Genomic DNA, 24,332 nt, shown 5'->3' with positions numbered 1-24,332 from the left:
CGGCGGCGGGCCATGATCGCGGCCGGCCTGTAGCCGCAGCCGCAGCGGCCGCCATGAAGCGGGACCGCTTGGGCCGCTTCCTGTCCCCGGGGGTGGCCGGCGCGGCCGGGAAGCGCGGGCTCGCGGCCGCCGCCACGAGCGGCCCTGGCAGCAGGGTTCGAGTCCCGCGGGCGGGCGGAGGCGGCCCCGGGGCAGAGGAGGTCTGTGAAGGGGCGGCTGAGGTCCCGCCGCGGTCCGGGGGCAGCTGGGGCGCCGGGCCGCCCCGCGCCTGCGGGGACGACGAGGACGAAGACGACGCCGTGACCGTGACTGTGAGCGCGGCCGAGGACGGCCCCGAGGAGGCAGGTGGGTGCTGGCCGCAGGCCCGCGTGCAGGGGACCCGAGCCATGGGTTCGAATCCCCGCGCCATCCTCTCACTTCCTCGCAGCACGAAGCTCAGGCTGCCTCCGGCTCTGTATACGGGCTCTTAGCTTACCCTGTCCCGCTCCCTGACAGCAGGGACCTGCCATTTCTATTTCGGGCAAAGCCTGTTACTCTTCTATGAAATGGGGAGATGTCCACCTCCCTCCCCAGAGTGGGGATTGGGAGGGCGTTTTGCGAGTCTTCAAACGCTCGAAGGGCACCTTATAATTGCCGTTGTCATCTAGTCTAACTCCCTCAATTAGATGAGCAAAATGAGGACGAGAGGGACTTGCCCAAGGTCACCCGGCTAGCTCCGAAGGCTTTCCGTATCAGTATTCCTCTCACCTTACCTTCTTGGTGAGAATCCCCCCAGATCTGACTGCCCCAGTGTCAGCACAGTGCAGCTAATATAGTCACAGATAACTGAGGGGTTGCTGGCTTTATTCTCCCACCTGGTACAACCCTGGAGAGCTGCCTCCCTACTAATGAGAATTATGGACTCCGAGGATTTAGAGCTGGAAGGGGCTAGAGATCATTTAGGCCAATATGATCTTACAGAGAAGGAACAGATGATGCTGGTAGAAATTAAGTGACTTGGTCAAGGTCACACAGGTCTTACAGACTAGCTCAATCAGGCGCCAGTCTGTCAGATTTGTTCCAGTTCCTACTTTCTGTCTGAGAGCTTTCAGGCATTGGCCACTGGCATTGGCTATAAGAAAGGGTATCCGGACTGCAGCATCTCTTTGTGCAGACCTGTAAAAGTAGCCTTTGTCACTGCTCTTCCAGAGCCCTCTTTAGCCTGCTTTTTTCAGGTCACCGAAGTCTGGTTGTTCATTAGCATACTTGGAGGACCTTTAATCCCCGAGTACTTTCTCTTTACTAGAGTTGGGCGCAGGATCTTTCTGTGCCCCCCTTCTTGTCTAGGATGGGAGAACTGAACAGTTGTCAGTCACAGAGCCTCTGAGCTGGTGCCCACCGACCCCCGACTCCAGGCTGTGTGCTGTTCCACAGCCATGTATGTAAAAAGCATTGTTTGACCCCATCAGCCCACTTGGGTGTGCCCCACTTGGGACCTAAAGGAGGAGTCCAAGAATGGGCTTACCTTCTTCTAGGGGATAATGTGTAACCCTGAAAACCAGACAGAACATCCCCTGTCTGGGGGAGGCTCCTGGTGGCTTTCCTGCCTGTCTGTCCCAGTGTCACAGGAGAGCCGCTGCCAGTCTGGGAACAAGTTGGTTTGTTTCACAAGTTAGGAAGCCGCAGCTGGCATGCCCAGCCCAGCGAGGGAGGCCTGGCTGGGGAGTGGATTTCATCACTGCTCAGCTCTCGCCTCACACAGCTCCCATCCACTTCCTGCTCCTTTTCTCTTCCCCTTTGGGGGGGGGGGCAGGTTGGCACTCTTAGTGCCTGCCATGGCCTCACACTCTCCCTTTTCTAAAGGACCACTCAGCCTTCATCATTTTGCTAGCTAGCCACCAGTATCCCCTTTAGTTCATGGAGGGTTTACTTCGGTTCTTTTCAGCGATGATTGGCTGGAGGCCTGAGGCTGGACTGTGTCTATATTAATGATGTTGAGCGTTAAAAGTAAACATGGCCAGGACTTTCCTAGTTTGGATGGGCACCCAATCCCCCAATGAGCAAGGATAGGCCGTCTTTGTGGGAAGGCCTGAGGGCAAGTTCTGGAGCTGCTGCCAAAGCATCCTGGGCAAAATCCTATTCTTACATTTCCTTACCAACATGCCAGAGGGGTCCCTTCCTCCAGTAGCCCACCACTCAGGGAGCTGGGAAGCCTCAGTGGCAGTGGTCCTGGGAGGAAGCCTGTGGTGCCATGGCTGGGCTGGGTTGGGGAGTGGCCCTGAGGCTGCAGGGGAAAGACTCACCTGTTCAGGGAGGCTCAGAGGCTCGAGGGAGCTGGGGTTTAGACCCTCCTGAGAGGAGGAAGATTTCACCTGGCTTGGGAAGGACACCAGATGTGAATACGCTGACCCCTCCTGAGAAGGGATGTCCATCTAAAGCTTAGCAGGACATGGTTCTTAAGTGGGCCTCCCTTCTTTGAGGTTTTGAGAATTCCTTGTGAGAGTCTGGTCTCCTCTTCCTCCCCTTCCTCTCATTTCCCCAGATCGCCGGGTCCTTCTCCTTCACTTGTGGCTGATTCCCCAGGACTGCCCTGGCCAGCCCAAGCAGCAGCAGGAGTGAACCACTCCCTAGTAAGGGAGGGCCTCTGTGAAGTGGGTGTGATGGGGCCCTTTTCCAGGGAAGATGCTTCAGAAATACAGTTGTATTATAAAGAGCACAGTCCTAGGAGCTAGAAGCCAGGACTTGGGTTCTGGTCCCAGCTCTACTGGTAGTAATAATAGCCTCATTTTCCTCCTTTGTAAAAGGAGGGACCTTTGGTGAGGCTGAAAATATTGCCTTGAGGAAATTTGTGTCAGAATGATGTCAAGGGCTGTGCCATTTTTTCTGTACATTGTGATTTAGATATTTTTCTGAGCACAGCTGAAAACCACATTGCTACGGACCAGGCTCTGTCCTATGGGAAACAGAACTCTTTGGGTCTCAAGATCACAGGTAGTTATATTGGCGAGTGAAGAGAATGTAGGTTGCCTTCCTTAAGGAAAGGGATTTTTTCATTTTTGTTTTAATATTTGTAACACATCACAGTGGTGCCTGGCACATAAGAAGAGCTTAATAAATGCTGATTGACTTACTGATACCATTAGCCAGTCAGTAACACCTAAACAGACATTTTTAGATTCTATATGCCTTCTCTGTTGATGCCCATGGATATTGGAAGATTTAACATTAAGTGCAAGGCCTGGTAGTTCCCTCCTTTGCAACAGAATCACAGTATGACTTCTGACCATTTATCTGACTGCTCTGTGTCTCCATTTCCCCACTTGTAAAAGAGATAATGATGACAGGCTTACTATTTGATATTTTTAAAAGTGCTTTCAGTCATCTTCTCATTTAAAGCACATCAATACCCTGTGAAATAGGTGGCATAGGATAGATGGTGTCCTTACTCGATAGATGGGGAACTTGAGCTCATCAAGGTTATCTGCCTGAGACCGTCCAGCTGGGCAGTGGCAGAGCTAGGCCACAGGTCTGGGCCAGCATTCTCTGTGCTTGTAGGGATGCTAGGAAGAGACGTGAAATTATAGATGGGACAGTACCTGGAATTCTTTAGAGGGTGCTCTGGAAATATGCAGAAACGTAAAAACAGCTTGAGAGTAGGGATCTGAGACCTGGATTTACGTCTCAGCTCCGCTGCTTGTGGCAAGACAGAAAGAATGTTGCATTTGGTGTCATTAAACTCGCACAAATCCCTGCAGAAATTTGGACTAGTCCCTTCTGCCTGGCCTCTGTTGGCTCTTTCATAAAATGATCGTGTTGGATGAATTCTTCTCTCAGAGCCCTTTCAGCTCCAGTATTTTATGGGAAGCACTGGTCTCATCCCGAGTCACTAGGGGTCTCTCTTACAAGTCTGGAAATGTGGGCTCAGAGCCAAATGACGGGGCTTTGACTATTGCCCAGACACATTAGTCAGTGTTTAAAGTTTGTTTGTATGTGGAGATGCTGGGGAGAGCTTCCATCCTTGGCAGGAATGTTTTGAGTTTGATGGAACTGTGTATATAAATATCACAACTTTTTTCTCCTTCAAGCATGGGAACCTTTGGATTCAGCGGCATGGAGGGTGCAGGGGTGTAGAGACTCTCCCAGAGAACATATTCTAATGAAACCAGGAAACCTCTGAGCTCATGGCTCAGCCTTGCCTGTTAGCCCAGTTCAGTTGCCCCATCCATATTCCATCAGCCTCCTCTCATTCCTCTCCACAGGCACGGGCCGTCCTCTTAGCATGGGCTATTGTCGCCTCTGCCATGGCAAGTTTTCCTCTCGGAGTCTACGGCACATCTTTGGCCAGGGGCCAGGCGAGAGCTGTGAGAAGCAGCGACGGATGGAACAGGTCTTCTTCATGGACTTCAAGCGCCTGCTGGGGGTCCCCATTCGCCAGGATCCTGCCCTCCCCCAGTTTGTCTGTAAGAACTGCCATGCCCAGTTCTACAAGTGCCACAGCATTCTCAAGTCCTTCCTGCAGAGGGTCAATACCTCCCCCACAGGCCATCGGAAGCCCCGAGGAAAGTAGGTTGTTTTTTTACCAAGACGTAGTTAAGTTGGGCTGAGTGGTGGTGTTTGGAGGTCACCCCAAGTCACACAGCCAGTTGCTGATGGCAGCAGGATCAGGGCTCCCAAGTCAGCAGTTGTAGCCACCGAAGCACCTCTCCTGTGGGTTCCTGGGCTGCACCCTGCTCAGGAGTGCTGGGCTCTTCCAGCTTTCCCTGCCCACAGGGCAGGAGGCCTGGGCTCCCTGGCCCGAGCCATCTTGTCTCCCTCACGTTCCGTCCCCTTGTGATAGCCAACGAGTGCTGCTTCCATTGCAGGGGCAGCACGGAGGAGGGCTCGCAGGCTGAGGCAGAGGAAGGGGCCTGTCTGGGTGAGTACGGCCCTGGGTTCTTGGGATCTGGGTTTGGCCTCTTGCCTGCTAGTGGGTGCTCACCACCTCTGGCTTCTCTTCTGTCTTTGTTGGCTTCGCACAGTGGACCTGATCACCTCCAGTCCCCAGTGCCTGCACCGATTGGTGGGCTGGGCCCACGGGCACGCAGCGAGCTGCGGGGCTGTGCCGAGCCTGCAGAACATGCTCTCTTCCGAGTACTGTGGCATCATCCAGGCTGTGTGGGGCTGTGACCAGGGCCACGACTACATCATGGATACAGACTCCAACTGCAGTTCCCTGCTGCTCGATAGCACACTGGCTGTCAAATGGGAATGGGACAGGGAGACGGCCCATCGGCTCTCCCACAACAGTGGAACCAACCCTCCTGCAGCTGTTCTGCAGAGTCCTAGGAGTAAAGGGACCATGGTGCCAGCGAGCACAGAAGGCCAGTTGCTGCCCAACACAAATGAAGCTCAGCCCCCTTTGGATGACAACCCTGTGGGGCCTGAGCCAGATTCACCACCAGAGCCTAGCCAGCCCCTGAGCGGGGTCCAAGGTAAGACACCTCCTGCCCGCTGCCCCCTCTCAGGCAGGCCACTAGACTGCTTAGGATGGGCCTGGTTCATTGTTGCTCCTTTGATTCCGGTCATTCCTGTAGGCCTGTATGTATGTCCTTGCTCTGCTGCTGCCAGACATCCTAACGTGATAGCTCCATAGGTGGCCAAGCTGAAATGGTGGATGAAGAGGTCCGCGGATCTCTCCCTCCCCTGAAAGGGAACCAGGGAGTGGCTGTCAGACCCTTTTTGTTCCCACTGAAGCTGCTGTTCTTTCCTGGGGAGAAAGCAGGGAACTTTTATCCCGCCTGGTCTCCTCTTTGGTCACTTGATACACAAGACTGTGTTTCAGCAGGTTTCCTTTAAGACATTTCCCCTCTCCCCAGCCTTCTTTTCACCCTATGCTTTAGACAGAAAGCACAGACCTGTTGTAGAACAAGTCGATTGTGGGGAAAGAGAAGAATTAGTTCCTTGTCCATGAGATGTAGGAGGAGAATGCGGTGGTGGCGAGTGGATTGTCGTGCCTGGGGGTGGTGTCGTTGTCCCCCTGCCGCTCCATTGCCTGGTCCTCCTCCAGCATGCCCTGGTGACCCTCCATTGGGATGGATCATTCATGGCGTTTTCCCTTCTAGCTGAACAGAAGAAATGAAAACATAGGTCGGTGATGTAGGGGGCTAGAACTAATGGTGTCTTTGAGCCAGCTTTAGCTAGTGGTAGAGCTTAGACCTTCTGACCAGTGGGGATACGGTTCTTAGTGCCCAGATGACAAGATGCCATGTATAAGGGGGAAGCAGAAGGCTCTTAGGGAGGAGGATGGAGGCAGGCTTTGAGTTACAGAAAAATCTAGGCCCTGTGTGAACTGGTGCTAGATAGTCCTCAGCAGTGCCAGAAATAGCTATTGTATTCAAGTAGTCCTTTCTCTCGAGCACATAACAGTGACTGCTGGCTTCATACACTGGCCTTCCTCTCAAGTGACAATTAAAAAAATTTGATGACCCAAGTCCTGCTGCACAGTTTTCTAGCACTGGGTCTTATAGCCCACTTTATATTGGTAACACAAGCTTTTTTCTTTATTTCTCAGGGCAATTGAGTGTGAAGCAGGTTTCATCGTCAGCCTTGGATGATCGGGTAAAAGACGAGTTCAGTGACCTTTCTGAGGGGTGAGAGAAGAGTGGGTTTAAATAGCTTAAAATTTCTTCTCCCCAAACCAAACTTGGTCATCATAGACTTTTAATGCCCAGAGTTATGTTCAGGAACCTCTCTGCCTTCCTGGATCCTTTGACATCTGGAAACAGGGACTGGTAGACTTCATCAGGTCCATTGTTTTTCCTTTAATTTACTCAAATTCATAAACTTTGTCCAGATTTTACATTCCTTCTAGCATACCAGGGTTTTATGGTGGATTCTGGGCTGTAGTTATATCCCAGATTTGAGCTAATCTTTCTAAGTTAGGATCTCCTGGAGATGGGGTCAGTGCCCCAAGTTCCAATGGTAGTAAAAGAAAAAAATTCCCTTTTCAACTGAGTAATTTTTTTTTTTTTTGGCTTGGGCAGGATTGAAGAGTTGTTAAAATAGCTCTGTCTTCTGGTATTTGTTTACTATTAGTTATCTTCTCTCAGGTATTCCCCTTCAGACACCAATTTTGTCTCACTCCCAAATGTTGTAACATATGAACTAGAAAGCAGCTTTGTTCCTTGGGAGGGTGGATGGTAATATTATCTTGACTACAAGTGGTAGAAGGGAACAGAAATAAAAATTGCTGTAGGTGAATAGTATTGTAATAAGGTGTTGAGTCAGGCGCCTCTTGAGCTGACTATAATTTGGGGCAATGGGGTAGATGCTTTATGAGACACATTTCCATTATGCTATCTTCTAGCGGATCTTTCTTCAAGAACTTAGCCTGAACAGTTTGCTAGTGAATAAACTTACTAGGTCCAAATAATTTAGAGGGAAAGCCTGAGGTTTAGTTTCATCATATGAATAATTTCACTATTGCTTTAAGGTGTTGAAATAACAAAGCCTCACCAGATGGGAGGGACAGTGGTTATCCAAAAGCCCATGGAAAGGAGAAAAAGGCAAGCTCCTGGGCCACCTGCCCTAGAGTCTGTGATTCTTAAATGTCCTGTTCTATAAAATCATCTTGATAAGGGACCCAGCTTAATGAGTTTGTTCTCTCAATTTGATAGGGAATGTATTTGGCAATCTTTGTATTCTTAACTTTTTAGGATATTTATGCAAAGAGATGAGAGGAGGCAAATGATAAAATATAGGAGTGTGTGTGCTAGGGCCTACAGTTAAGAACTGTTAATACTGCTAAAGTCTTACATTGTTCAGGCACTGCTTTGCTAAAAGGTCCTTTTTCTTTCTCAGAGACTTCTTGAGTGATGATGAAAATGACAAGAGGAAAAATACTCAGTCATCCGATGAATCCTTTGAGCCTTATCCAGAAAAGAAGTAAGGGCCTTCCATTCTTGTCAATAAGCAAATTTTGGGATTTGGGTAGTGAATGGTATCAAGTGGGAAAATTTAGGGATTGGTATCCCCATTTGAATATGGTGAAGAAAGTGACAAAAATATTTTTGGCATGTCTTCTTCTCCCAGATAGTGCCTATGCCCTTTCCTTGGTATGATCCCTTAAAGCCTCTTGAAGTGCAATTTGCTGAGAATTTAGGGGTTCTGTTTGGGCAGCGTGGGTCTGTGAAGAAAGTCCCTAGTTTCTTTTATGCCACAGATAAATGAATGAAAGAAAAACCATTTATTATATGATTATGTGCCAGCATTGTGCCAAATGCAAGGGATACAAATATGGAAACACAGTCCTTGCCCTTAAGGAGCTTATATTTTTCTTTTCTTTTTTTTTCTAAACCCTTACCTTCCCTCTTGGAGTCAAGGCAGAAGAGTGGTAAGAGGAGGCAATGGGGGTCAAGTGACTTGCCCAGGGTCACACAGCTGGGAAATGTCTGAGGCCGGGTTTGAACCTAGGACCTCCCATCTCTAGGCCTGACTCTCAATCCACTGAGCTACCTACCCAGCTGCCCCCAAGGAGCTTATATTTCTAATGAGGGAAGACAACAAATATAAAGGAGTGGTGGATGGGCCTTGGAACGTGAGCAGAGTCAAAGGACAATTGATTGCCTGATATTTCCAGGAATGATCATATAGATTATTGTTCCCAAAGCTAGAGATGGAAAGGTGGCAAAGAAGAATGAAATGGTCTATAAGTGGCAATATGGCATGGAGTCTGGGCTGGGATAGTCAAGAACTCTTACAAGGAATGAGTCAGTTAATGCCCCTACCATGTCTAAACTGTGGATACTGAGATTAATTTACCTTAGATAACATATTATTACTAAGAGATGATTGGGAAGTCCATGGAAATGCAAAGAATAGGCTTTTAAAGAGCAGAGCCCCATTCACCTAGAGCAGTGATGGGCAAACTTTTTAAAGAGGGGGCCAAAGGAAAGGAAATGCTCATCTGTCAGTCTGTTTCTAAGGCAACTCTTTCGAAGTCTCATTGTATTGTATCCTACTCACTGTATTCGTCAGATTAGGAATAATGTCCAGCTGCAGGATAGAACATTTCAGGGGGCCACATCTGGCCCACGCGGGCTGTAGTTTACCCATCACTGACCTAGACCACTTCACATCCCTTTTCATATTTACTGTTGAGAAAAACTTTATTGAACCTGGAGAATGTATAACCCAAAGACTCCTTACAGGCACTTAATATCTGATCGATCGCCATATCCCTATTCTCTTAACATGTGAACAATGCACAGAAATGCATTGGAAAGTGTAGGCCAATGGATATAAGAACCCCCAAAGCACAATAGTAGAGGCAGGGAAATGGACATTTCTAGTTCCATCTGGTTAAATAGCGTGAGGATCTTCATATTATTATTATTATTATTTTTTTTTATCCTGGGACTCCATTCTAGGAGCATAGGGCCACAACCAGTAGGCAATGGGACACACAGTCGCTCAGGGTCACCCAGCTGGGAAGTGTCTGAGCCCAGATTTGAACCTAGGACCTTTTCGTCTCTAGGCCTGGCTCTCAATCCACTGAGCTAGCCCAGCTTCCCCTACTTTAGGTTGCAGTTTCTTTAGCAGATATAGTTTTTACAGGGTGGGGTTGCTAGCCCCACGCCCAACCCTCCTCCTTTTTCATCCAGGCTAGGGACCGTCCTTGGCCCAGGAGTGGTAAGGGTGGGCAGTAGGGGTCAAGTGACTTGCCCAGGGTCACACAGCTGGAAGTGTCCAAGGCCGGACTTGAACCTAGGACCTCCAGTCTCTAGGCCTGGCTCTCAATCCACTGAGCCACTCAGCTGCCCCTGCTTTTTATGACAATAATATTGAGTCATTAAGCAACAGTTAATTTAGGTTCATTGTTCTATTTTAATAGGCAGAGAAGTATATCATCTATTTTAGAAATATCTCCATCAAAAATTACTAAAGAAAAAATGTCTTGGCACTAAATGCATACATTTTGGTTAGCTGGAAAAAAGAGAGATTGAATGTTTTCACTATATCACTCTTTCCCTTTTACTCCTTCTTCCTGATATAAGGTAGGTTGGGGGATGGGGTGTAATACAGATTTACATTCCTAGAAAGAGTCAAATTATTCTTTTGGTGAATGAAGAATTAGCAGGACCTATAAAATAAAATTTGGAAATTCTGAGCAATTAGGATGCCAGGAAGATTGGAAGCTATGTGCTCATGACATATTTTAACTGTAAAGTCTCAAGAAAAAACACTGCAGTGCCTTCAACATGAGTACATATGGAAAGAATATAACATGCCATACATGTTCAGTTCATAGAAATCAGAAATAGCACATTGAATTTTACTCTTAATTAAAAAATCAGTGTCATTTTATTTTAATTCAGGGTCTCTGGCAAGGTGAGTGATAGCAAAGAAGTCAAGAAGTCAGATGAACCCAAAATTAGAAAGAAACCAGGACCTAAACCTGGTTGGAAAAAGAAGATAAAATGTGAAAGGTGAGTGGGGAGAGGGAACCCTGATGCACTTGTCACCAATTTCAGGGAAGGGTTCTGACTCGTATGGTTCTTTCAATTACAGGGAAGAGCTGCCTACCATTTATAAGTGTCCTTACCAGGGCTGCACGGCTGTGTACAGAGGGGCAGATGGGATGAAGGTAAGGCAAGAATTAGCCTTTTTTAGTTACCCTGGGGTTTGATACTAAGCAGTTTCACAGAAGGCAGAGGCAAAGTTGATAGGGTCTGTTCTCACAGAGAACTTGGCATTAATGGAAGGGATGAGGAGAGCGTTGTATTATCTGTCATTATCCGAATTATATCTGGATAGATATGAACAAAAGGGGCTGAACAGATTTATAGGAAACCCTACATTAAAAGCAATGTAGATGGTATGATATACTGCACTACAACAAGGCAGTCTTTAATTTCTCTGAATTCATGGAACCCCTCCTTTTCCTCAGTAGTATCTTATTACATCCCTAACCTTGGCCATTGTCAAATCAATGAACACCTCCTTGTTTCTAGTTATTTGCTATCGTAAAAGAAAGAGATGTGGTGAATATTTAGTCTAAAGGAGAGCTTTTCTGTGTCACTTGGCCAAATAATCACAGGTGGCTGAAAAAGCATTTAGCAAGCTCTTATTATGTAGAGAGCTCTGAGCTAAGTGCTGGGGAGAGGAGCAGAAAAAGAAACGTTCTTGCTCCCCAGAATCTCACATTTCTAATAGATAAGACAGCCTACACAGCAGTTTCTGGTGCAGGCTGGATGGAAAAGGTCCCATGGTCCTTTGATACAGTGGCAAAGCTGAAGGTAATAATGCCTGGCTTTATGTAAGAATCATATCATTTTGTGATCCTGAAGCCACTGACAGGGCCAAGGGCTTTGGGAGAACTGTCTCCTCTGGGTCTCCAGGTGGCTCTGCCTGTTGTACCTGCAGGTGTCTACTGCATCTCCTCCAGAGCTGCTTTTTGGAACAATGGCTGGGAAGTCTGGGCCAAAAGTAGGACAAGTGGTTGGAGTGAGGCTTTGCCACTAAGAGCTTTTGGGATGTGTTACTGCCAAGTAGCAGCTGGTGTGTTAAATAGGGTCAAGGGAGGTGGACCTGAGTTAAGAAACATGGCTATTTCCCAGATTCTTAGGTTTAGGGTCCCAAGTTTGAGGGGAGGTGCTAGGGTAATGATATCAAGAGGTGGCACGGTATACTAGACAGAGGGCCAATCCTGGGGTCAGGAAGACTTGGGCTCTAGTCTTACTTCTGGCATACCCTGGCTTTGTGTGACAAGTTGCTTAAACTTTCAGGGCCTCTAATACTATTAATTGCAAAAGTGGGATTTTCCTCATCAATAATATCAAGTTAGGACCAAGGAAAAAAATGTTACATAACAATTCAAGATTTACAAGACATTATTAAGTGCCTTCTGTACACAAGGGATCTAAGAGCAAAGGGAGCGAGGTGTAATTTTTATTTTCTTTAACAAAGATACTTAAAAGTAGAGTGGTAGTCAGTTTGTGATCTTCATAAATTTTTATCTTGGGAGATACAAAGAATGAAAGTCTCCCTCTTGCAGGAACCTGTATTCTTCTAGGGCATACAACCTGAATGTAAATATAAATTATAGTGTTACAAAATTGTTTGAGGGGAGAGAGACCATTAATAACTAAAGAGGCATGTTGGATGTAGGGAATGGCACCTGAGCTCTCTTTGGAAGGAATTAGGGATACTGAGAAGTGAAGGTGAACATGGATGTGTATTCTAGATATGGAGGACCCTCTGTGGGGAGATGGGAGAGAAGAGCTAGCAGGTCAGGCTTATTGGAATGGAGAATATGTGAAGGAGAGTAGTATGAAACCAGACTGAAAAGTAGGTGAGAGGGAGCCATACTCGGAGAGCTGGAACTATCAGGCTAAGGATTTTTCATTTGGTCCTAGTTGTATTAGGAGTCAGAAGGTTTTTAAAGAAGAAAGTGACAAGATCTGTTTTAGGAGTGTCAGCTTGGTAGCTGTACGAAGGATAGATTGGAGAGAGAACAGGCCCATCAACCAAAAAAGCTTTTGCAATAGTTCATAAGTTTATTTTAGGTGGTAGATGTAGTAGAGCAGGTAGTGAAGTGGGAGATGCAGTATCTCCAGAGAGAAATCTTTTATCTATTTTTCTGGGAGAACAAGCTCAGAAAAGGGGTCCTTTCAGATCTCACAAATATTCAAATTCAACATTTAGGCTCAAATATAGTATCTTATTATATAATTAAAATAAAAACTCTGCTTTCTTGGTGGAAAGATCTGCTCTTCATTAAATATACTTTTTCAGACTTTTAAGACACTTATTAAATGACACCTACAAAACTAGGCTTTCCCACTGTTTTAGAATAAGGCTGGAATAGCAATCACTTTGCTTCTTTTTAGATATTGGTGTCAGAAATGATAGGATGGATACAACCAACAACTTCCAGGATTTTTTAGTCAGAAATTCATCTGAGATTATGTTTCTTGGTTGATCCCTTGGCCATTTGAGATATGTCCCCCATTAAGTCTCTATTCTTCCATAATCTTATGCCCTGTTTGGGTCATTAAAAAGAGATGGATGTTTTCATTTCTCATAACATTAAGACTTTTTTGGAATATTGGAGATTACTCTGAGTCAAAATTTCAGAAAGGGTTTACTTTCTTTTAGTGAATAGGGGCTCATGTCACACACACACACACACACACACACACACACACACTCTCTCTCTCTCTCTCTCTCTTAATCTCTCCCTCATTTGTTCTTCCACCACTTCTGTGAAAGAGATACTATTATCTATTTATAAGAGAAGAACCAAGCACACAGGGTAAGTGACTTGCCCATAGTCACATAGCCACTAAGTGTGGAAGCCAAAATTTGAATTTCTGCCCTCTTGATTCTGTGTTTCAATGCTGCCTTCCCTCAAAGGGTATGAACAATTTAGTGACTTTCAGAGAAAGTCTTTGCTGTACTTGACTTTCCAAGAGAATACGAAAATTGTGGTCCAGGCGCAAGGTCCAAAATTTGTTCAGCATCACATTGCTCATACTATCTGTAATGACGTATTAATTTCTGTCTCTTCTATTTACTAATTTCTTTTGAGGACTCTTGAGCAAGGCTTATTAATATGGTCTAGGAACCCCTTGTTCTTATTGGCCAAAAGTGTCCTGAGGTTCTTTTGTAGAGCTTAAGATGGCTGAAGTCCCTATTAGGGGAGAAGTTATCCCATCTTATCTCTTTCTCCCTTTCATAGAAACATATAAAGGAGCATCATGAGGAAGTACGAGAGAGGCCTTGCCCCCACCCTGGCTGCAATAAGGTGTTCATGATTGACCGCTATCTGCAACGCCATGTCAAGCTCATTCACACAGGTAGGCTGACCTCTGCTCTAGGTCCTCATATGGCCTACTGGTTTGTCTCTTTTTATACAATTGGGGCTCAGAACAGACCTCCTAATCAGAATCTGGACATGTTTATGGGTTCATAAGGTTAATTTACTTCCTTATAATGGACTTGGTATTTTATAAATCAAAATTTACAGGGATCATGAAGATGAACCCTTTACCTACATTTTTATTCTTGCTAAAGAAAAATTTTTCCTTTGTTCATTTGTATATACTGCATAGTGTATTCCCCAGGCTAACAGAATCATGGTCTCTGAGTTGGAGAGGACCACAGAGGCCATTTAAGTTAGCTCATGATCTCAACAATTATGAGACATAAAGAGAAAGGGGAACTTTTTTGGGGGGGGGAGGGGAGGAGTAGTCATCACTTCAGAAAATAACAATTATTATCTTAATATGAAAAAAAAATTCTAGCCTCATTCATATGATCCCCCACTACTTAGGACTTGGCTAACATTTATCATTAATCTTTACAAATACACAATTTTGTCAATGTGGATATTCCCTCCATTTATGCAAAGCACTGTATGACTTAGTATATATGACTTAGTAGCCTCTCTCTGTTAACTGTTTGACTCAGTTTCCTCATCTATAAAACGAGGACAACAATAGCACCTCCCTCTCAGAGTTGGGTTATTGTGAGCATAAAATGAGAACCTTGAAGCAGAATGTACACGCTCTTGCTGTTAATACTGTCATCTTGGAGAGCTGCTCCACACCCAGATGAGAAGCCTCTCTGAATACAGCCAGGACAGTTCTCAGGTGACAGATACAGATGTCAATAGACAGGCTCCTGGTTAGTTTTCTGTTATTTTAAGCAACTATAATAAACACGATTGGAGAAGGAATGTTTACTTAAGGAGAAGTCATTTTAAAACAACTCTTCAAACAAGTGTGATTAGCAGATAATTTTATTAACACATGCCCCACCCCCACCCCCACAAGAAGCTGGCAATCTTTATTTGGCAACATTTCCTTTCACTTAACTTGGCTTTTTTTTTTTAATGTTCACTTCTTTATAAAGTGTTAAGTTTACCCTGGAAAACCCCAGACATAAGCACTCTAATCATGTAGCTATTTGCCTATTGCTTTTTTTTTTTTTTTAAAACCTTTACCTTCCCTCTTGGAGCCAATACAAGGCAGAAGAGTGGTAAGGGTAGGCAATGGGGGTCAAGTGACTTGCCCAGGGTCACACAGCTGGGAAGTGTCTGAGGCCAGAGTTGAACCCGGGACCTCCTGTCTCTAGGCCTGGCTCTCAATCCACTGAGCTACCCAGCTGCCCCCTGCCTATTGCTTTTAAAGCAGACATTAATACTTCTTTTTCCTCTTCAACTGGTCATCTTACTTGGAAGTAGAAATTAGGATGAAAACAGACACTAAAACAGTTTGCCTTCTCTCTTTGGTTATATTTAGAAACTGTGAAAGGGAAATTGTATTTGAATCTCACTTTTTTTGGGCATTGCAGAGGTACGGAATTATATCTGTGATGAATGTGGGCAGACGTTCAAGCAACGGAAGCATCTTTCAGTTCACCAGATGCGTCACTCAGGAGCAAAGCCCCTCCAGTAAGTGTGGTTTGGGCAGTCCTAATGACTAAGTTTTAGGATGTTGTAGTTATTAGTTAAGGGGAGAAAGGGATGGGTCTCATCTTATTACCCTTCCTGCAGAGAGGCCACAGGGAAAATGTGTGATGACTTGAAAGATGCATTTACACATATCATCTCTTCGGACATGCAGCTGCTAATTTAACAGTAGTTTTGTTTTCTTAAAAAAAAAAAAAGTTTTTAGCTAAGGTTAAATCTGTGTTCGTGTTCCGTGAAAGAGCTAGTGAGTCTGGATAATTTTTAAATGGTAGTTCAGACCCCTCATCAGATCTGTCCTTCACTCTCTCTGTGTCTCTCAGATGTGAAATCTGTGGGTTCCAGTGCAGGCAGCGAGCGTCTCTGAAGTACCACATGACCAAACATAAAGCTGAGACTGAGCTGGAATTTGCCTGTGACCAGTGTGGCCGGCGATTTGAGAAGGCTCACAACCTAAATGTCCACATGTCCATGGTGCATCCACTGACCCAGAACCAGGACAAAGCCAAACCACTGCAGAATGAGCAGCCAACTGGTCTAATGAACCCCTCAGGGACGATGGAAAGTCAGGCTGTCAAACCTGAACTGGTTGCACAACAGGAACCCACCTGAAAGCCTGGAAAAGTTCAGTGTGGATAAGAGTCATTCATCCTTGTCTAAATCAAATGATCAAATAGAATTTTTAACAATTTTAATAGTTTCTCCAATTCAGCTGGACTCAATGGCAATAGTTTCAGCTTGCTCCAACACAAAGATAACCATGCTTTAATTTTTTTGCCTGTGCATATGTCCAATGGAGCAGTGTTTAAATGGAATGGAATCACTCGAAGGGTATGGGTAGATGTGTATAACATTTGCCTCCCCCTGTGGATTGGTAGAAGTAGGGTATCCTCACATTCTCAGTCACAGAACAGCCCCTCAGGTCAGTACTGTAGCTCTTCTTTTGCAGGCCAAGAGGTTCATTTCTTCTGGAAAAGTGAGTGATTTGGAATCATGCTCAGATCTTAAATAATTGATTACTCCTGCCCCAAAGCAATTGAAGACATTTGTAATCCACTTTCTAGTGTAACAAGAGCTCCATGGTTATGCTTGTAATAAATTATTTACAAAGTATCCTGGGCTGGTGAACAGTGGTATTCTGCTGCCTCTGTCCAGTAAGAAAATGGTCTATTTCTCAGCTTAAAACTGCTCAGGAACTATAGCCAAATTGTATCAACAAAAGTCATCCTTAGGACAAGGCACCCACAGCACAAACCATTCAGAAGAGAAGAGGTTCACTGTACAAGTCAGCATCTTCAGGGGACTGCTGGTTACTCAGGAGGGCAGCTTTCACCTCTGCATCAAACTCTTCACAGGTAGCCAAGAGCTGTGACAAAACACACACACTTCCCTGGCTGCAGCTGCTACTAGCCCATCCTAAAACACTTTTTCAGCTAAACCCAAGGGCTTCTTGGTGAGAGTAGACTTTAAACATTTGTTTTATCTAGCAAAGCCAAACAACAGAACCCAAGCCTTTCAACAGCTTGGTCTCCAGTCTAATGGCATCTGCAGGTTATTGATAACCTTGAATACTTATCAAGGGATAAAAGCAGTACAGTTTAGAGCAAAGATGTCCAAGGCATCTTATTTTCTTGCTTGGTAACTCCTCCCCACCCCGCCTAGGATCAAGTTCAAAAGAGAATGCTAACTACTTCAGCTAACATTCTCCTGGAGGTGGAGCATGAGAATGGGGCTAATTCTCACTCTGCACTATGACTTGAACCTCGATAGTTTTATTTTTAAATAATAACTTGAATAAAAACCACAAGTGAAAATCTTACCTCCGTTATGCCTGAAAAGCTTCTCTTTGGACACTGTGGTATCCAACACAGCAAAGATAGACGAGCTTTTGTTATCAGTCCTAAAGGATCCACCTATGGACATGTCAGAAGTGAAGTGTATAAACTTGCTTTAGGCTTTATTTTAAAAACTGAATGAAACGTTTTAAGTTTTAACTAGCTTTATTTTGTGTATACATGTTAATTTAGTCTCAGGTCCCTTATTTTAAAACTAGCTGAAAGTGTGACCCTGGGCCAGTCACTTAACTCCAATTGCCTAGCCCTTGCCCCCTCCCCTTCTCTTAGAATTGATACTATAACAGAAGATAAGGGCTTAAAAAAAACTAGCTGAGAGTTAACCTTCCTTTCAACTAATCTGTCACTGCTAAATAACACTCCTTTGACAAGAGAGATTTAGCTAGTTCATACAAACCAATAAGAGCATTTTGTACATCTGATCTGATAGCAGATGTTTTGAAAGCATCCTGGATGGATACAGGAAAGGCACCACTGGTAGGGAGACTGAGTCGGGATCTGCATCCATCACTTACCTGCTTGCAGTGCTCTTGGCTGAAGCCAGCTTTGGCTGAAATTGCACTAGTCTCTCCTGCTACAAAAAGCTGGACTAACTTCAGGTACATGTCAACAGCAACATACAGAAAGGCTTGCTCTCTGTTAAAGAGATCTTCATCAAAGTAAGCGACAAGGCTAAGGGGGAAAAGGCACAAGGCAGGATGAGAGATAATGGATTAAATGATATGCCACTATGGGAGAAGGTAAAGTGCAGGGATGAAGTCACTTGTCTATTAAGAACAAAGTGACAGGTAAATGCTTTTCTAGCACTTGTGTGAAATTCTCTGCCTAAGTCAAAATGTGTGAGCAAGTCATAATTGGTGCAGTTCCTTACAAGTAAGAGTCTGAATTTTGTTCTCTTTCCATAGTACATGGCAGCAAGACAGTTTTACACTTTAAAGGTGGGATGGTCCTCAGCACCCAAACCCTCCCCCATTCAGGCTCCAATCCGAACTGTTACCTATAGAAGGCGAAAGGCAGCATCCTGATGTACTGCTCTGGGGCCAAATGTAAAAGAATTTGATACCTTCCATTTGATATATTTTCTGTAATGCCAAGAGAGAAAAGGTTAAGCTTAAGTTGAATGGCTGAAATATTCTTGCTAACAGCATAATAATGGGAAATGCATGGAGGATGGGTTATTTTTAGGGAGTTTATCAAGCTTCAGGAGGTAAAGGCTTTTTAAAGCTGAAGTGTAGGGGTTAATTCCTCATCATTTGATAACTAATGCTAAAAGATCATGAGCAGGATGAGATAGTGACTTTTAGAAGGAAATATTGTTATGGGTGGTATAAAGCTGTTAGGAGAGGTTTATAAGACAGGGGGATTTGGTGGGCTAAGATCCCATCACTAGTTGGGTCTTAGTGTTAAAATAAGTCATGCTATATGTTTTATTTTTCACTCACCCTTCTTTGTCAACTGAAAGAGAACCAACCAGGATAGTTTTCTTTTCTCCAAGCATCCAAGGACTTCTGCACAAATATCTAAAGATTTCAGGGAGCTCATTGCATCCTGTTTTGATTTTTGACAAAAAGTAAACACTGTAAATCTCACAGTACAGGGGAAAGGTTGTAGTTTTGAACTTTTGTCCCCTAGCCTATCCCCACTTCTCTCTGACTTTAGCAGTCACTTCTTCAGTTTCCTCATTTGCAATATAAGATGAATTGTAGGTATCATGAAAGAATGCCTTCTGTGGATCCTGGGGAATTGAGAACATTAATAGGGTCGTAGATTTAGAGTAGAAAAGGTCCTTTAGAGGCTTCCAAGTCCAACCATCCCATTTTACAGAGGAAGAAACTAAGGACAAGAAATGTTAGGTAATTTGCCCCTAGGTCACACTGATTAAATAATAGTGATGAGACTTGGACCTAGGTTGTCTGATTCCAAATCCTTTGAGTGCTATTTCTACTGTGCCCTGATGCCTCACTGAGGAGGATATAAAGGATTTAAAATTCCCAGAAAGGCAGGTGCTAGGCCACTGTAAAATATAATAGTGTTCTCCCCTTAAATATTGAGATTTCTCATTTGGATGCAAATATTTACAGAGCTGCCATAGCAGGCAAGTCAAAGACAATTGAAATAACTTGGAAGAATTCTGCATTTCTTTCCCCATTTCTACTTGATTCCTAAGGCTTAGATCCCATCCTATGTGGACAGATTGTTTTTGGGTGAGGGAACAGGTCAGAGAATGGAAGGCACAGACTTTCCCCCTTGACTATAATCCTGTCATTATCTCAAGGAATAAAGTCTAAGCCACCCTTAAAGACTATCCTAGAGAACCTGCTCACGTGAACTAAAAGATCCAAATTTTCCCAACTCCTGACAATGGTAACCCTTGGTCCTATGAGGAGTAGGACTTCTGTGTTGACTCACACTGGAACAAGGCTGCCTGCTGGAACTCTCTTCACATACTACATTTTCAGAACAAGTTCAGGCTGAGAAGATTTAACTTACATTTGGTGCCAGATATGATGAGAGAAGGCTCATAAGGGAAAAGAAGAAAAGAGGGACCAACAGCTGTAAACAAAAACATTTACATACACTGCATTAAAAACTCACATGTCACTGACAACATGAACTCTTTCTACACAAATACTGTGCAAACTCCACTTTAGGGGACCATCCCAGGAGAGAAACTGTACACAGAACCTACTTTCAATCAAATAAGATGATTCTCCATCAAGAGCAAGTTTCTTACAGGTTAGGTCTTAATCATTTGCTATCTGTTTCTGAATAGAACTGCTATTTTCTACACAAAAAGACTTAGTTCTGTGAACCACATGCAGAGCCTGACATTCAAAAGTAAATCACAATGTTACAGATGAGCTTTCTAGATGGGATGCTGTGACTTCTGTCCCCTATAAACTATATGGACGGGAAAGGAAGGTAGTTCTGTAGAGAAATCAATATTGGTACCTATGGAAGCAAAAGGTTTTAGAAGACTTGCTAAAAGGAGGTCAGCCCAGTGGAAATACACGCCAGCTATGGGAGGTAGGGGGTAAAGGGGAAAGTAAAAATATGAATCATGTAACCATGGAAAATTTTTCTAAAAAATAAAATATTAAAAAAAAAGAAACAAAAACACCAAAACAATAACAAAAAAATAAAAGGAGGGTAGGAATTCCATAGGCATTTGGAGAGCCATAGCCTATCTTCTCCCCAACTCCCAACAGGAGAGGAAGAAAGAAGTAGAAAGATAGGATAGCCTCTGTGAAGCAGGGAGCTTCAGCAGGAATGACAGTAGTGCAGTGCCTGACAATTGCCTTCTAGAATGACTTAGTTTAGTATCTCAGGTATGAGAATATTTGAAAGGCTTCCAAAAGTTCTCTGTAATCTCCTCTTCTGTCTTTTGTTATCTATTATGTAGCTAAACAGAACTGAGAATGACTTATAAATTTTGGTCTTTGTTTCTCCCAAGCTCCTCATTTTATTTCATCCTAATTTTTCCACTATCATCCTAGAACTCAAGTTTTCATCTTACTTTTCTTTTCATTGACTGACTTAACTGAGAAATTCAGTCCCTGGATGAAACAATGAAAGTGACAGTACTAGACCCAATATAAAGCATTTTTAAGAAACACCTAACATCAGTAAGCTCATAATGACCTGTGTGACTTAGAAGGGAAATGATGTGAGACCTGGGTACTCTTTGAGTAAAGTATGATGAAGCAATCATTAGAACCTTGGGCTGTGGAAGGCTTTCTGTTTAGAAGTGGATAGCTAAAGGGAAGGGAGAGACAAAAAGAATTTCCTTTCTCACCTCCTCTCTTTCACATTCCAAATTCTTCAGAGTTGTTTTCATGATTTCTTGGGCTGCTTGCTGATGAATGATGAAATACAGAGAAGCAGCAGAAATCCAGGGATTGCAAGAGTTGGAGGAAAGCACTGCTTCAGTGGATACAAAGCTAAGAAAGATTCCAGAGAAACTTATTATGGAAGCCTTGAGAATCATGAGCCCCACAATCTTCCCATCCACTTGGTGGTAGAGGTTTACATTCTGAGCTCAAGTAAAGAAAGGCTTTCATGAACTTTTGAGAGCTCTAACACAGCCTTTTCTCCTTTAAGGATGAAGGTTTCTTTTCTTTCAAAAATCTATCATACAGGAACTAAAACTTACTACAGTAGGACAAGAGCAAGGCAAGATCTTCTCACTGCTAATGCATGAAATGGCATCTGTCAGCTTCATTCCTTTGAGGTTGTGTGGTCCCTTTTACAAATTATAAGAGATCACAGAATTTAGGGATCACCCAATCAAACTTCTCATTCTAGAGGAGATGAACTGAGGCTTGGAGAGGTCCACAGATTTATCACAAGCCTGCCTCTCTCTGGTTTGACCCTGAGGCCACATGCCTGTGGTTTAGTTACAAATATTAGAAATTCTCCATTGATTTTGAAGGCCCTAGGGAGACAGTAATCCTTAAGACTTGGACCCAGGAGTCCTTACTTTACCACCTGGGACAAATCCTTTCACTTCTGTGCCCCTCAGTTGCCTCCTTTCTAAAATGTCTCACAGGGTTGTTGTGAGAATTGAATACTACATGAAAGCACTTTATAATAACAAAGTTATAACTTAGTATTTTTTCAACTATCAAATTAATTGGGATAGATTAGATTATTTCATATGGTCATATCTGATTCACAATTTCACCTGGGGCCTGTCCTGATCTCTGATCAGGAAGGAGCTGGCTTCTTTGTCTAACTGTAATCTACTCTGCATTACCCCACACATAATTATTATCTCCCCCAATCTCTAGCAAGTGCCATAGGTTGTACATGCAGAAATTCAAAAGATCTACAGCACTAAGTTACACAAAAGGAATAATGATCTTCAAAAAGACCAACAGAGTCCCTAATTTGCATAGACTGACAAAGCTCTACAGTTTTTTCTCAATGAGATGGTAAGAGTTTGCTTACACTGCAGTTCTGATCACCTTATATTCTGTCTCTGTCTACCTATCTTTGCTAATGCCAACTTCAACCAACTGTCAAACCAGAGAGATTTCAATCATTACTTTATACACTGTGTTCTTACTATGCTATCTGTTTCTGAGTAAAACTGCCATTTTCTACACAAAAATACTTAGCTCTCTGAACCACATAAAGCTTGACATTCAAAATTAAATCACAATGCTGCAGATGAACTTTCTAAATGGCATGCCATGATACTTGATCTCTACTAACTATATGGAAGGGAATGGAAGGGAGTTCTGTAGAGAAATCAATATTGGTGCCTATGGAGGCAAAAGTTTTAGGGAGACTTCCCAGTGGATTCCCTGAGGCCTTTTAAACCTTCAGGGTCTCCAGTCTTTCTGAGGTTACTACTTATGCCTACAAACTGCCTTGGCTCACTGAAAATGCCACCAATTGGCTGGTCAACAACTGATGGTCAACAGCTGTGATTTAAAAGGTGCCCCTATGGGGTGTTGTGAGGAAGATTAATTAATGTTAGTGTTGGACCTAGCAGGAAGAGCTGGAGAATTCCAAGATGGAATGAAGGAGCAGGAAGTGGGCTTATGCTCTGTGAGAGACTCCATTAGTGGTTGGAGTTATAACTGTTGCTAACCCTGGGAGATCTCAGAGTTAGGGAAAAACTGCATCCAGATTCCCTGGGATCCTGAGAGAGGTGGAGGCTTTCAGCAAGTGGACAAGACCTGCAGAGCTGCACCAAGTGGTTTGGGATCTGGTGGCCAGCATCTCAAGCTCACTCTCCCTACCTGGGTAACTTGGACCACCTTGGCTCTTGGCATCCTGTGATCATCCTTGGATTACTGTGAGACCCTCAAAGCCACCCTCAGGCCCTTTAGCTGTGCTGACCACGCCTGGCTGGAACCAGGTTTGAGGGAGCTTTCCCTGTGACTTCAGTATTGCTCCTTTGGGCCCTGCCTGGCTTAGGTCAATTAGAATAGTGTAGCTAAGTCCTTCCCTGCCCCCTGTGTTTTGCCCCTTAGGTTTTCAAGTGTAGAATCCCCTATCCCATCCTTTATTTAGTTACCCTCAATTAAACTGTTTAAACTTTTACCTTGCCTGCTGATTCCATAGACCCTGGCCTAGGGTGAGCTGGGTGACTGTTGGGCCAACTGCCATTCCTGTGTCTCCCTATCCTGGTTGGTCCTGTTTCTTCTTCAATCCAGTGTGTACCCATAAACCATTTAGGTTATATTTTAATAATAATTAACATCCCTGGTGCCTCACTTTTACAGGGGTTTAAGATATGGGAAAATGCCTTGATTTTTTTTTCATACTCTAAAACTCTGGGTATCATCAAGTGAACCTAATTAGAATTAGAAGTCCAAGTAGGTAAGAAAAAAAGAAAGTTGGGGGAAGCACAAGCCCAGCACATTGCAGGAAGACCTCACAAGAGCCTGTGAATTATAAAGCAGGCACTGATCTATTCTGTTACTGTTTTCACTTTGCCACAAGTCTTGTTTTTTTCCTCTACGACTGCATATGATGGTCTACTTTCCCAAGAATCCCTTCCTCCAGCCCTTCTTTTTATTCCAGCTGTTCCTACTTACGTCCTGGCAAGCTCTCGGCACGTGGCTATGTTTGCTAACTCCTGGGGCAACGCAATCTGGAAGTATCTTTTCCACTGGCACTGAACCACAGGCTCCAGTCTTGGCCACCATAACTAGAAGGAAAAAAAGCATATCCCAGTGAGCTGGTCTAGGAAACATCTAAATGGCCTGGGTCAGGCTGCATCAGGGCAAACAGCCAGAGAGACTATTAAACAGGAAACGGCTGGCTCTTCAGTCCTCTTCCTTACAGCACAAATGGAGGGAGTCTGCTTGTGAGGGCAACAGTATGATCATTTATTGAGAGCCTATAATACCCAGAGTGCTGTGCTAGTAGAGTACAACTAGGTAAAAGATAGTCTTTATAGAACAAAAAATACAATACACTCCAAGTACATGATGTAGACAAGCACGACAATAGTTCGGAAGAGGAAAGGTCTGATGAAATATGATACAAGTAGAAAAGGCTTCCCTGAGGGGAGAACTTAAGCTGGGCATCGA

At 44.1% G+C, this 24,332-nt stretch overlaps 2 protein-coding genes across 2 annotated transcripts in view; one reads left to right on the top strand and one right to left on the bottom strand.

The window, feature by feature from the left end:
* Positions 1–143: 143 nt before the first annotated feature.
* ZNF276 (zinc finger protein 276) lies at positions 144–16,543 on the top strand. The gene is made up of 11 exons (XM_044663160.1): positions 144–345; positions 4,239–4,542; positions 4,842–4,894; positions 4,998–5,450; positions 6,530–6,608; positions 7,819–7,902; positions 10,335–10,445; positions 10,528–10,603; positions 13,700–13,817; positions 15,316–15,415; positions 15,754–16,543. Exons 2-11 carry the CDS (start codon positions 4,259–4,261, stop codon positions 16,040–16,042), a joined length of 1,647 nt encoding a protein of 548 aa, XP_044519095.1. The 5' UTR covers positions 144–345; positions 4,239–4,258; the 3' UTR covers positions 16,043–16,543.
* Positions 16,544–16,615: 72 nt separating this feature from the next.
* FANCA (FA complementation group A) overlaps positions 16,616–24,332 on the bottom strand; it is a 78,200-nt gene continuing 70,483 nt past the window's right edge. The window contains exons 26-33 of the mRNA XM_044659381.1: positions 23,835–23,947; positions 21,080–21,224; positions 19,774–19,836; positions 18,726–18,831; positions 18,281–18,365; positions 17,799–17,955; positions 17,251–17,343; positions 16,616–16,796 (exon numbers count right to left, since the gene is read on the bottom strand). Coding sequence (XP_044515316.1) covers positions 16,689–16,796; positions 17,251–17,343; positions 17,799–17,955; positions 18,281–18,365; positions 18,726–18,831; positions 19,774–19,836; positions 21,080–21,224; positions 23,835–23,947 — 870 coding nt within the window. The 3' untranslated portion in view covers positions 16,616–16,688. The remainder of the gene's footprint in view (positions 16,797–17,250; positions 17,344–17,798; positions 17,956–18,280; positions 18,366–18,725; positions 18,832–19,773; positions 19,837–21,079; positions 21,225–23,834; positions 23,948–24,332) is intronic.

This window comes from Gracilinanus agilis, chromosome 2 (genome assembly GCF_016433145.1).
Source record: "Gracilinanus agilis isolate LMUSP501 chromosome 2, AgileGrace, whole genome shotgun sequence".
Lineage (NCBI taxonomy): Eukaryota > Metazoa > Chordata > Mammalia > Didelphimorphia > Didelphidae > Gracilinanus > Gracilinanus agilis.
Note: the sequence above shows the minus strand (reverse complement) of the source record. Positions and strands in the feature narration are given on the sequence as shown.

Excerpts from the sequence above, each read along its gene's own strand:
- ZNF276 (XM_044663160.1), top strand. The coding sequence starts at position 4,259 with ATGGGCTATTGTCGCCTCTGCCATGGCAAGTTTTCCTCTCGGAGTCTA. Across the intron at positions 4,543-4,841 it reads CATCGGAAGCCCCGAGGAAA|GGGCAGCACGGAGGAGGGCT; the intron begins GTAGGTTGTTTT and ends CTTCCATTGCAG. Across the intron at positions 10,604-13,699 it reads GAGGGGCAGATGGGATGAAG|AAACATATAAAGGAGCATCA; the intron begins GTAAGGCAAGAA and ends TCCCTTTCATAG.